At 44.5% G+C, this 13,863-nt stretch overlaps 1 protein-coding gene across 5 annotated transcripts in view; it reads right to left on the reverse strand.

Annotated features, from left to right (window-relative positions):
- The window catches only part of LOC133348678 (uncharacterized), a 63,941-nt gene that overhangs the window by 19,961 nt on the left and 30,117 nt on the right, over positions 1 to 13,863 (reverse strand). For 4 of the 5 annotated variants that reach the window (XM_061561623.1, XM_061561622.1, XM_061561621.1 and 1 more), the window contains exons 1-3: positions 7,120 to 7,203; positions 5,346 to 5,461; positions 1,905 to 2,053 (exon numbers count right to left, since the gene is read on the reverse strand). In XM_061561623.1, the coding sequence (XP_061417607.1) occupies positions 1,905 to 2,053; positions 5,346 to 5,451 (255 nt within the window). In that variant the 5' untranslated portion in view covers positions 5,452 to 5,461; positions 7,120 to 7,203. Of the gene's footprint in view, positions 1 to 1,904; positions 2,054 to 5,345; positions 5,462 to 7,119; positions 7,204 to 13,863 lie in introns of those variants that run through there. The other variant, XM_061561620.1, reaches the window with a different exon arrangement.

The raw sequence follows: 13,863 nt of genomic DNA on the forward strand, positions 1-13,863 counted from the left end.
CACGGCAGGCTCGGTGCGAAAGAAGTTAAATATACATATGCATGAAGTGACACAGCGCTGACAGCTGTACAGCAGCGGCAACTGTGGTGGACACTTAGCGTACACGCCATTGAGCAAATATATATGGGTGTGCCGGCAGGGTGGAGGAACTGGGGCAAGCGCCATGGTAGACCTTATAGGGAGGCCTCTAGAACCCTCTAGTGGGTTTGAAAAGGGAGGCGCGGCGTGCTGTGTAGAATGTTTTGCCGATTCAGGGATGGGGGCCACCGTGCTGTGTAAAATGTCGCCAAATCACAGAAGCGGGCACCGTGCTAAGTAATGCGGTTGCCAATATGCGAGATCGGGTGCATCGCTTTGGGTTGAGTGTGAAGTTGGTGAGCAGGGGTACCAGAGTGGCAGCGAAGTGAGCTGTTGATTCGTGGGGGGCGCCGCGGTTGTAACGGGATTGTGGGAATTATTTTTTTCTTCTGCGTTGATGTTAGGGGTGTTTCTCGAGATTATGGGGTTGCTCTGCCTGTCCACCGGTTGCGGCTGCTGTTTTGGCAGCCGGGACGGCTGTTTTTGTTAACGGAGTGGGGAGTGATGTAGTGACACAGCGCCAACTGCTGTCCATTGAGCATATACACTGGTGTGCCGGCAGGGCAGAGAAACTGGGGCAAGGGTCAGGGTAGACCTCATAGGGAGGCCCCTGGAACTCTCTGGTGGGTTTGAGAAGTGAGGCACGGCTAGGGCGGAGCCAAGCCACGCTGAGTAGACTAAGCAGCGGAGAGCGAGAGCTCCAGGCTGCCGGTTCTGGGAGTGGACTCGTCTCATCATCACTGTTGTCGTCATCATCCCCTTCGTTACTGCCACCTTCATCCGATCATTGCGCAGCCGGACAGTAGTTGGCTGTCTCAGTCGATGCCGTCAGTGCAACATGGACAAGGTCGTGTCTGGGCCGGGCTGTACGGCAGCGTGGTCGCGAGAGAGGAGGCCGAAGTTGGTGGTGTGAACGTGATAATAAAGAGAGACAGTGCCTCCTGCAACTAGCTTGTCTCCGACTGAGTGTGTGTGCCGCATACCACACGCACACACACGCCTCGAGGAAGGAGGACACTACACAAATATTATAAGGGGAAATGCACGTAGTTATTGCTTAAGGATTATGGACAATTGAGATGCTCTCCCTGCCATGACTCGTATCTCGATGCTGTTCTGCCGCACCTCGTTCCCATACCATGAGAGACGAGCCAATCTGAGCGTGGGGCTGGCTCACAGCTTCGGGGGGTGCTTCCTGGAGAGGTTGGGAGGAAAGTGTCTTACACACCCCTGAGCCAGTATTTCTGTGTTTATGACATGAACTGTTTGTCAACACTAAACTATTTTTATTTAACCAGTTCAGGCACACTAAGCGGTGTAGTTTTTTTTCCGAAGCGACCTGGCCACACATGATAGCTCAACGAAGTGGCTTATCAACAGGCAGGCATGTATAACGGCCAAATACTCTAAACGCGTGATGCTGATTATACATGTTGAGGGAAAAACCGGAGGATCCTGAGAAAACCCCACGTGACCACGGGACAACCATGCAAACTCCAAATATCCAGCAGGCGTTCAGGGTCGGGATCGAACCCACCACCTCCTGTATACCAGAAGAATGTTGCGCATTTTTTCCCCAGTAAACGTGTATGGCAGTTTTGTGTTGGGTTGCGATTGTGGAGTAGAGTGGGATGGGTTCAATATGTGCTCTCTATTGAACCTCTATTACACCGTATGTAGCACAACCATGATAATCAGAGGTGCGGGGGGAAGGACAACTAACTAAATACCAAAATAAGTTGTAAATTAATTAATTGCTGTTGAAATAAATACAATCTAAATCTGAAATTAAAATTTGTGAAAAGCAACATCTCACAGCAACTCACGTTTATTGATTGTGTGTTGGGGGTTTTTTTCTTCCAGTGCACAGATTTCAAGTGACGCTCTTTGTGTTCAGGTGGCAGTGAACAATTCAGGAGCACGGATTCCCCGTAGTGCACACTCAGCGTTTCATCTGTCTTTTCATCGCACGCATCTGCAGTGAGAAAGTGATGTTATTATAGCTGGCATGATATATCAAAATCATAATTTGTATTTACGATGGAGGAATCCGATGAGCCCTAAAGCTCTTGTCCACATTACCAGTCGGGGCACGGGATCAGAACATTACAACAACAAACAATATAAAAACACAATATGATCCGACTACGTCGATTCGTTGACTGAACAATTAAATCAACTACGACTGTCGCCCACACCAACATCCTTCCCCGAAGTCGGGAAACCACATAGAGTCAACGTGTATTGTGACATGGCAGATAATGATGCTGATGATGTCACAAAACCCCATTCATTTGCTCCTGTACAGTGACTCACGTGGTAACGCAGATAGTTTATTAGTCAATTAACTGAGTATTCGACGATAAATTCGTTTGAGGAACCGACTATGCAAGTAATCAGAGAGCCCAGCTCCAGTTGTTATTCTTGAACTTACACTTACAGATTGTAGTGCAGATATGGGACTTTTTTTCCAGTATCAAGAATTATGAAAAATAAGGTTAGGTTTTAGCCTTTCTGGCAATAAAACTGGAGTTTGTAAGATATTCAAACAACAAATAGACACCTTTTGCAAGACATCACGTCTGCATTCACCGCACATACTTGTGGCAAATCATGCACGCAAACATGCTCGGATAATATATGCATTGTCTTTGAAACTGGTGAGACAAGGCCATATAGAAGGTTTTCTCTGGTGTAGGCCAATCAATTTCAAAGACAATGCATACATTATTATTAAAGCATGCTTGTTTGCATGATTTGGTGGTAGGAATCAGGCTTCAAGTAGGAATCTGTGTGGGTGGCCTTTCTGTAGACAGAATGTCCCAAAGAGCCATTGGGCCTCCTCTCAAACAGAATATCCAAGAAAGGTAGCTTGCCATCCTCCACTTCCTATGGTGAATTTAATGGATGGGTGTATGGAGTTGATGTGGCCTAGAAATTGGTTCAATGCTGGGAGGCCATGTGGCCAAATGACGAAAGTATCATCCACGTATCTCTTCCAGTGCACTCCCTCACCAACACGTACTTCACCTGGAATGGTACCTTCTACAAACAAAATGAGGGCACCCCTATGGGTTCCCGCTTGTCACCAGTGATAGCCAATGTTTTCATGGATAAATTTGAAACAGACGCCATCCATACATCCTTTCTGCGTCCCTCCCTGTGGAAAAGATACGTGGATGAAAAAGAAGAAGTTGTCTGCGTAAAGTTCAGCACTACACCAGCAATAAATAACAGGTGATAACATAAGTCTCGGCCTATTGTAATATATACGTATAATTTACGGATCCATACTCTTTGGTTCTTTCGGGAAAGTCACGTAGGTATAAAATAAAATAAAACTTCAAATTTAGGGATTTTTGTTTTGCGTTAGCAGCTTGGTTTGCTGCACTGTACTTCTCACGAAAAGTAACTCGGGGAACATTGCGGCGTTGTGCGGTAGATGTCTGATAACGCCACCGAATGTATTTCCATGCAGCGATGCAGTTTTCACACTGCACGACTCACACACGCGGATTTGCATTTTGTTTCTTCGAAACCTCACACCTTGAAATCATGAATAAACAAAACCAGCACTCGCATTCATGTTAATTATATGTTCTACCCGCTTTTACAAGCGCCTTTAGTCTTGAGCTAAATATTTACTATTTAAAATTTTTACCAGGTAAGGCCCACTGAGCTATATTCATATTGTTCAGAATAAAAATCAGAATATATATTTATACTGGATGAATCCGATGAGATAAAAAGATCTTTTTCACAGATGTCCAGAAGCAACTTAGGCAAACAAATGATAGCTCAATGAAGTGGCTTATCAGTCGTGTGGGAATTTGTTGCAGCTGAATACTCTAAACGCGTGATGATCATTCTACATTTGGAGGGAAACCCCGGGAAGACTTGGAGAAAAATTCACGTGAATAGGGGGAGAACCTGCAAACTCCAAATATATAGGCGATCCTGTATACATACGTAGTAAACTGTGTTAATCAAAGGTGTGGGTAAAGGACACCAAAATAAACACAAATAGCTGTTCTACAGAAACGAGTTTTCACTCTAAATTTAAAGTGCAGTACCTGTCACGACACGTGCCTGGATAGTCACTGGAACAAGAGTGTCCCGGATATAGTTTGAGAACCAATGATGATATTGTTTTTAATTGTATTATTTGTAATACTATATGTGTTGTTTGTCTCTTAACTGTGATTCTTAAATATCTTATTTTAGTTTTAATGTTAGGTTACAAACACTTAGTCTGTGTGCTCTCAGTTGCCAGGGTGAAAAGTGGGCTAAGTATTGCTCAATCCTGGCCAGCTTGCTCAACAAACTTAATAATCTAAACTAACATGGAGACCCACAGAGATACATAGAGACTCTTAGAGACATAGAGAATGGATTACAAGTGGGCAAATTTTTGCCCAATCCTGACCAGCTAGTTCAATCAATATAATAACCTAAACTAACACGAGAGGGTGGCATGGTCATTAGAACTCCTGGACATCTTTGTCTCTCCAGTGCTGATGGTTAACACGACACACCAGAGATATACGTCGTCAGGATCAGTGGAGCTTACTGAGGCCCAGGACTGGTTCAGTTATCACCCACCACCCGTGTTAGCCATGTCCCACGGTGGAGTGATGTTAACTACCTCGCCTAGTAAACTAGAGGTTGTGGGTTTTATTCTGACCCTGACGTCTGTATATCTGGAGTTTGCATGTTCTCCCCGTGGTCGTGTGGATGCTTCTCCGGGTCCTCCAGGTTTTCCTTCCACAATACAATCAACATGCGTTTAAAGTAGTAGTAATAATGTGCATTCCATCCTAGGATCCTAATGCACAATGCATGTAAAGCAAGAAACAAAAACAGAACCAGGGCAACCGAACAAACTAAAGAGATGGGGTTTAAGAGCAGACAAATATATCTACCTACTCCGATTGCCTTATTTCAAGTGGCAAGGCGTTCCATAACCTGGATGCCACTATAACAAAAGGCCGATCTCCAAAAAATAACAATCTAGATCTGGGAGTGCTGAGCAGTTGGATAGCAGAAGATTTTAAGGACCTTGATGGAATATATACATGTATTAGTTCTTGCAATTAATGTGAAGTGAGCCCTTTTAAAGCCTTTTGGATTATTAGTAGTATCTTAAAGTCCACTCAGACTCTGACTGGTAGCCAATGAAGAAATAAGAGGACCGGTGTCATGTGCTCATGGATTGGTGTACGTGTAAAGACACACAAACACCACACACTCCTCTCTGTAGCTCTCACCCATCACTTTGACTCCTGCCGTTGCCATCACCACCATAATCATCATTGCAACGGTTGCCATGGTGATGCTCATTAAATGGTCCAAGCCGTGATCACGTGACTCCATCCACCTCCGTCTGTCAGGAAAGAAGATGCCAACTCGGTTATATGATTAATCTGCCGATATGGTCAACGGTAAATCGGGAGCAATTACGAACGTAAACTTTTCACCCCCCTTTAGTGGTTTTCTGCAATGCCACAGATTTTTAGTTACAATTCGACTAAATAACTGTTTCCTATCGAGCCTCTTCGTCAATCCACTGCTGGACGAGGGTCTCCCCCAACACCGTACAGTCCGTGGGAGTAATTTGAGCATTCTTCACAACTCTGTTGAGTGCGGATTGGTCATGGCCATGTCCATTAGCCACGAGCAATGGACACGATAAAACATTTGTTGTTCTCAAGTTAAACCCAATTCCCTGGCTGCCCTTGTCACATGAACCCACTCCAACTTATGTCGGAGTGAATCTGGACCATACGCTAACCTTTCACAATCACCACAAAAAGGTAGCCACCAAGACCAAAGCAAGGGGTCTAACCTTGTGCCCATAAACGAGCAATCACAAAGCTGAGGAGCATCAGCACCAGTGCTACGGATATTAACTATGGCCCTTGTTGTACTTTGTAGCCGAACATTGTCCACCAGAATAGACCAGAAGAAGTCACCACTCGACCTGGTGTTGTTCATCTGAACACTGCAATGCAGTGTATCACTGGAACCCTCAAGTCGATCCTAACACCCTGGCTGCCCGTGCTGTCACATATATCTCCCCCACCTATCCGCCGTAACACTGCAACCCTCTGAAAAGTCCTGCGAATCCAGAAAAACAGTCGCCTTTCCATTCACCGAGACCTCGATAACGTTCATCATCGCTTGAAGTCACGCCAAGCCCTTTTGGACCCATGCGCTTAACCTAAAACAATGCGAATTCAACCCCGATGAAGCTTGGAGAGCTGAATGGAGTTCAAAAGAACTCACGAACAAACACCTTGTGAAAGACCAAACGCAGACGATTCCTGGGTTTAATCTTCCATGAAGCTCATGGACCACCCTACACCGCATCCACTGCACAAACCATAGGAGATGCGGATACCTGATGCACAAATTGAAAATTATAAACTCTCCAGTGTGCGACTGTGGTCATCCAGAACAAACCATATAACATATAACAACGCAATGCCTGATCCACAAATATGAAGGAGACATCACAGCAATGATACACTCCACTACTCCTGGCCTGCCAAATACTCCATTGGGATTACACGTGGGAGATCATTGTCCCCTATACTGTGTAAAATTGGCAGGAACCTCCTATAAATTAGTCGAGACTCGTGAGGCTTTCCTGGGTAAACAATAAAATAGTTAAATATAATTATAGCATGGGACAACAGGTCAGCCAGGCTCATGCAGCATTACACAAAGACAAAAATCCACCGTATAGGCTTAACATACTGTTGAGGCAAGTGCCGTTCACGAGTAAGAGTACGTATGAAACTATGAAGGCCGGCATGACACACCAGGGGGTGGTTTGCCAGCACCCAAGTAGCAATGTTTACACAAGTACCAGTAACTCATTTGAGGCTGATTCAACCGAGGGGAGGCTCAGAACCGGTTCAGATATTCGCCACTTGTGTTGGCCATAAGTGGGAATCGAACTCAGGGCGTCGGGTTTGTCACGCAGTGTACATAGAGACAACATACAAAGACACACAGCTTCCAAACAGTGTTACTTACGCAGCCGATGAAAATATTACACAGTACTCGACTCAGAGTGAGATTTCCACAGCCAAACGGCAGCTGGCCATGAGCATACCGCCCACAAACAGGAACTTATCCATTTATTAATAAATTAACGCCTTAATATACCACACATTACTCATTAAGAGTTTTGGGTTGAGGTGGTTGATGACGCAAAGCCAGGCATTTAATTTGCTGGTTCTGATGTAAAGGCCCTTCCTCTGGTTATTTACATATAGAATAGACGCAATTTTGCCAATTTTAATCTCTCTTCATTCTACAACATTATTACAACGTGCATCAGACAATTGATCTCGTGCCCTTCTAGATCACCATTAGAATCCACATCGCTCATTCAGCTCTACATCTCTAGTGGTTCGTTTGTTGTCCTCTCGCACCTCCGATTAGCACGGTTGGCTATATACGGTGCCGAAGAAGCGAAAAATACATATCCCTTCCTTAACAATTCCAGTAAAACTTCTTCATTCGCGGATTGTGTTGCTGCTCTGGAGACCGGGATATTGATGATCGATCTTGATGGTATTCATCGTGATTTCTCACTTAAAAGTGGGCCACGTGAAGGCTGCCATCTTCTGCTCCATGGTTTGTGCGGTGGATGCAGTTTAGTATGAAAGGCCCAACGCAGAAGATCCCTGGGTTTGACCTTCCACGAAGCTAATTGTCTACCACAAAACGTATCCGCATAAACCATGGCAGTAATGCGCATACCTGATGCACACATGTTAAATTAAAAACTCAGTGTGTGACTATGGTCATCCAGAACAGACTGTACAACGTTTCACGAGGCAATGCCCGATCCACAAATACCAAGGAGATGTCACAGCGATGCACTTCGCTGTTCCTGACGTGGTTATCAGGCTTGCCCATTTGAATGTGCAATTGTGGTCGTTGCCTCTGCATCTACATCAACCCCTTACGAAATAAGAAGTTCCCAAATTTTTCTTTTGAGAAATTCGAGTCCAGTATTCGCGATTTCTTGCTCGTACTCCAGTTCATCTGGGGGAGGGGTACTGTACTTGCGCAGTACAGTCGCGGTCTGTAGCCGGTGTGCCGCCATCCACATCCCGATTGTATTATTATTACTACACGATTTTTATTTAACTCATTCTGTCCGTTGTCGTATCCTCAAAAATTTATTGTAACTCAATTTGTACCCACTTCCCAATGTGCCATCGACTGCAAACTTGGTATACTTATGTCATACTGATAACAGGACTATATTCTATCATTAAAAAAATTAAAAATATATAATTTTAAACAATATTTTGTACGGGTCTAATTGTCCACGCTCAACTCACGTTGGCTATAAATCACCACGGTCCCTTCCGTTATGGCAAGTTTCGGGGAGCCACGCCGAGGGGCGGGGGATGTGGAAGGAAGGGGAGGGGCGATGGGGGAAGGGAGCACCGGGGGGGGGGCACCGGGGGGGGCAGCGGCAGCCCTTGTGTGCCGTGCCAGCCTTCATAGGTGTTCGCTAACAGCACTTGCCCCAACGATCGGTTAAAGTTATACGGGGGATCTTTGTCTTAGTCTTTGTGTCTAGCTGTGTGTGTATAGGGTAGCGGGAGTGTAGCGGTTAGCGCACTGCGCTAAGAACTCGGTATCCCGAGTTCGATTACCGCTCACTACCAACACGAGTGAGAAGTATCTAAACCGGTCCTGGGCCTCCCCTATATTGACTCAGCCTCAAATGAGTACCGAGTGCGATGTGTAAACATTGCTACTTGGGAGAAAAAGATGGCCGGGCGTTGTGCTTGCCACCAACCCCCTTGTGTGCCGTTCCGACCTTGGTTAGTGCTCGCTAACAGCACTTGCCTCAACAGTTTGTGTGTGTGTAGATGTGTATCTGTGTGTGTAGGTGTGTGTCTATTTGTGTGTAGGTGTATGTGGCCTTCGACGTGGTCTGAAAGTGCACCTGGCCTGGCACAGGCGCCGTGGTGACGTCACCGCCCCTTTGTGGCGAATGGCGGGTGTGTTGGTGTATAGATGTGTGTCTGTGTGGGGAGCGGTAGCGCAGCGGTTTGCACGCTGGGCTACTGAACCTGGCGACCCGAGTTCGACTCCCGCTCACGGTCAACATCAGTGGCGATTATCTGAACCGATCCTGGGCTTTCCCTAGGTCAAGTTAGCCTCAAATGAGAAACATCGCCACTCGGGAGACAAAGGTGGACGGGCGTGGAGTTGGCCACACCACCCCCTCGTGTGCCACAGTGCTGGCCTTCAAAGGTGCTTCTGGCTAACCACACTTGCCCCAAAAGTCTGTTAAGGGCTTTACGGGCGTGGGGTGGCTTTGTCTGTGTAGCTGATGGTTGCTCACGTCACGATAATCTCATCCGACTTGTCAAGGAACAGCTTCTGTCAAGTATCTGGTGGCCGAGGGCTCGGCATTGCGGAGAGCTTGGATCTTTCACTTCCAGCGTCAGCGTTGTTTTAACTCTGTACTGGTGCAGCAATATTATCTCTGGGGTTAAGCTCTCATTTCCTATCTTGACTTAAAGCTTTCGTGACTGTAGCGATTTATATTCTTTGGGCTTTCGGTAAAGTAGTGTTCCTGAAGAAATTCTAGATTTGAAGCTTTCGTGACTGCAATGATTCATATCCTTAGGTTTTTTTTTCCGGTAAAGTCACGTAGGTAAAAACATTAAAAAGTAAAATAAAATAAAAAAAATCACGACGTTTCGGAGGCAACACAAGCTTCCGTCTTCAGGTGGTACCGTCACAGCCACGACAGCTGTATCAAGTAAATGAGAGATTTCAAGAGTTACCACTGCGTTTATATAATGGTTGGAGAAGGTGGTGGAGCATGGGCCGCATCTTTATTATTAATATGGTAAGGTGAGGCTTGAGACTAAGAATAGACTATTATTTGTTTTTTTCGGTTAAGTCACGTCTAAAGATAAAATAATAAATTAAATTAAATAATAGCATACGACGTTTCGATTGCAACACAAGCAATCATCATCAGGTATAATGAAATAGCGACATAAAATCTAACCAGAAAACTATAGACAGACATATTAGCAGACAGATATCACCAAGATACATAGAGGGAGCAACACAGGTAACAGAGAGGGGTGATCATCTCTGTGGGGTGGCCTTAAATAGACAGAGGGGGGAGGAGGCAGAGAGAGGGAGGGGGTTAGAGAAAACATTTGCATATCAATGAGTGGTCAAAAAACAAGGTTCTGCAAGTGCGATGACAAGGCAAGCAAGTCTGAAAATCAGGAGAAGGACAAACTAAAATTCAATAACCTAGCAAAATATCGAAATGTAATGTAATACAACACAGAGGGTCGGTCAACACACAATTAACGCATAGCCTCGTTGATTACGTATTTCAAAGATTGCTAAGTTAGAATTTAAGTGTGAACATTCCAAAGAGAAGACACAGGCAGAGAGAAGAGAGAGAGAAAAAAAGGATAAACTCAAAACTTCCCCGTGGAAGTGGTTCAATCTTAATTTTAGAACTTTCGTGACTGCAGGAATTATTAAGTCACGTAATCAACCAGGCTATGCGTTAATTGTGTGTTGACCGACCCTCTGTGTTGTATTACATTACATTTCGATATTTTACTAGGTTATTGAATTTTAGTTTGTCCTCCTGATTTTCAGACTTGCTTGCCTTGTCATCGCACTTGCAGAACCTTGTTTTTTGACCACTCATTGATATGCAAATGTTTTCTCTAACCCCCTCCCTCTCTCTGCCTCCTCCCCCCTCTGTCTATTTAAGGCCACCCCACAGAGATGATCACCCCTCTCTGTTACCTGTGTTGCTCCCTCTATGTATCTTGGTGATATCTGTCTGCTAATATGTCTGTCTATAGTTTTCTGGTTAGATTTTATGTCGCTATTTCATTATACCTGATGATGATTGCTTGTGTTGCAATCGAAACGTCGTATGCTATTATTCAATTTAATTTATTATTTTATCTTTAGACGTGACTTAACCGAAAGAACCAAATAATAATTCCTGCAGTCACGAAAGTTCTAAAATTAAGATTAAGAATAGACTGCATAACAAAGGCTGAGCCTTATGGAGAGGTGCGGTTTGTGACTCAACCTGTAACAGGGAGACCAACACGAAACATGGTAAAACAGTAATGGTTGTCTGTCAAATAAGATTGGCAAATAAGTGTAGTTAAATCTTTTTTGCATGGTTAATCACATCTTTCCAATGATTACTCAGTTTGTAACCGTCATCACGGTTGAAATTATGTCTGTGTTTGTATATTTGTATGGCTTCGTGTACAAACCTTTGATGGTAGCCAGGAGGTTTGCAGAGAACCTTGGTCTCGGAAAATACAATTTCATGAGAGCCCACCGAGTTGTAGCAATGATCGTCAACGGCCGAAGAATCAGTTCTGCCGTGTTTCAGATCTGACTTGTGCTCGCGGACACGATCAGAAACATGACGTTTCGTTTCTCCAATATAGCAATCACCACAAATGCAACTCAATTTGTAGACTCCAGGATACTGTAAGTCAGGAACGGCATCCTTCACAGATAGAATCAAATCACGGATTTTATGCACTGTACTGAATCGGACTTGGATCTTATGTTTGTTTAGAATTTTGGAGATCTTTTTGGTCACGCCTGCTATGTATGGCAACGTGATAGTTTTGGTCGGAGTTTCATGTGGCTGTTTCTGTATGGTGGGAGAGACAGCTTGGCGGATAGTGCGGTCAGAGTATCCGTTCATCCTGAGGGCCCGATGTACATGTCTTAATTCACCGGCCAGGTGGTGTTGGTCAGCAATGCTATGGGCTCTGTGGTATAGCATTTTGATGAGAGAATTCTTTTGAGATGGGTGGTGGTGGGAATCCGGTTTCAAGTAGGAATCTGTGTGGGTGGCTTTCCTGTAGACAGAATGTCCCAAGGATCCGTCAGGCCTCCTCTCAAACAATATCCAAGAATGGTAGTTTACCGTCTTTCTCCACTTCCATGGTGAATCTGATAGTTGGGTGTCTAGAATTGATGTGGTCCAAGAAGTGGTTCAATGCTGGGAGGCCATGTGGCCAGATGACGAAAGTGTCGTCCACATACCTCTTCCACAAGGAAGGACGCAGGGTGGATGTCTGGATGGCGTCTGATTCAAACTTTTCCATGAACATGTTGGCTATAACTGGTGACAAGGGGGAGCCCATAGGGGTACCCTCATTCTGTTTGTAGAAGGTGCCATTCCAGGTAAAATAAGTGTTGGTGAGGCAATGCCTAACCAGCGCAGGTACATCAGAATTCAATCCATGTTGGACTAAGTCCTCAATTATTGTTAGGGTGTCCGGTACAGGGACTTTGGTGAACAAAGATACTACATCAAAGCTGACGAGGATGTCATCAGGAGATAGTACCATGTCCTTAACCACAGAGACTAATTGGGTTGAGTTGAGTACTGCCGAAGAGGTCTTGCCTGTGAAGGGGAGCAGAGTATCTGATAGAAAACGGGCTAGTTTGTACGTAGGAGAGTTTATTGTCGACACGATGGGTCGTAGCGGGGTGCCTTTTTTATGGATTTGATTCTATCTGTGAAGGATGCCGTTCCTGACTTACAGTATCCTGGAGTCTACAAATTGAGTTGCATTTGTGGTGATTGCTACATTGGAGAAACGAAACGTCATGTTTCTGATCGTGTCCGCGAGCACAAGTCAGATCTGAAACACGGCAGAACTGATTCTTCGGCCGTTGCCGATCATTGCTACAACTCGGTGGGCTCTCATGAAATTGTATTTTCTGATACCAAGGTTCTCTGCAAACCTCCTGGCTACCATCAAAGGTTTGTACACGAAGCCATACAAATATACAAACACAGACATAATTTCAACCGTGATGACGGTTACAAACTGAGTAATCATTGGAAAGATGTGATTAACCATGCTAAAAAGATTTAACTACACTTATTTGCCAATCTTATTTGACAGACAACCATTACTGTTTTACCATGTTTAGTGTTGGTCTCCCTGTTACAGGTTGAGTCACAAACCGCACCTCTCCATAAGGCTCAGCCTTTGTTATGCAGTCTATTCTTAGTCTCAAGCCTCACCTTACCATATTAATAATAAAGATGCGGCCCATGCCCCACCACCTTCTCCAACTATTATATAAACGCAGTGGTAACTCTTGAAATCTCTCATTTACTTGATACAGCTGTCGTGGCTGTGACGGTACCACCTGAACACGGAAGCTTGTGTTGCCTCCGAAACGTCGTGATTTTTTATTTTTTATTTTATTTTACTTTTTAATGTTTTTACCTACGTGACTTTTCCTGAAGAAAGTTGCTTGTTAAATTTCGATTTAAAGCTTTCGTGACTGCAGGGATTCATCTTCTTGGTTCTTTCGGTAAAGTCACGTGACTTTACCGAAAGAACCAAGAAAAAGTTGCTTGTGTTGCGATCGAAACGTCGTGTTTATTTTTTACACGCTTTCTATCAAGTCACTGTCTGTTGTTGTATCCTCAAATCTTGTAACTAAATTTTAACCCACTACTAAATGTGGTATCGACTGCAAACTTGGTATACTTATGTCATACTGATGACAATACTATATTCTATCAAAACAACTTTTTTAAACAATATTTTTCATATGTTATGTTTCGGCTTGGGTCTAATTGTCCACGCTCAACTGACGTTGGCTGTAAATCACCACCGTCCATTACGTTATGGCAAGCTTGGGGGCCACTTCCTGGAGTCGTGCAGTTCTTCCATTACTAGTAGGGTACATTTCATT

This window comes from Lethenteron reissneri, chromosome 27, assembly GCF_015708825.2.
Source record: "Lethenteron reissneri isolate LAM-NWPU_2019-01 chromosome 27, ASM1570882v1, whole genome shotgun sequence".
NCBI lineage: Eukaryota > Metazoa > Chordata > Hyperoartia > Petromyzontiformes > Petromyzontidae > Lethenteron > Lethenteron reissneri.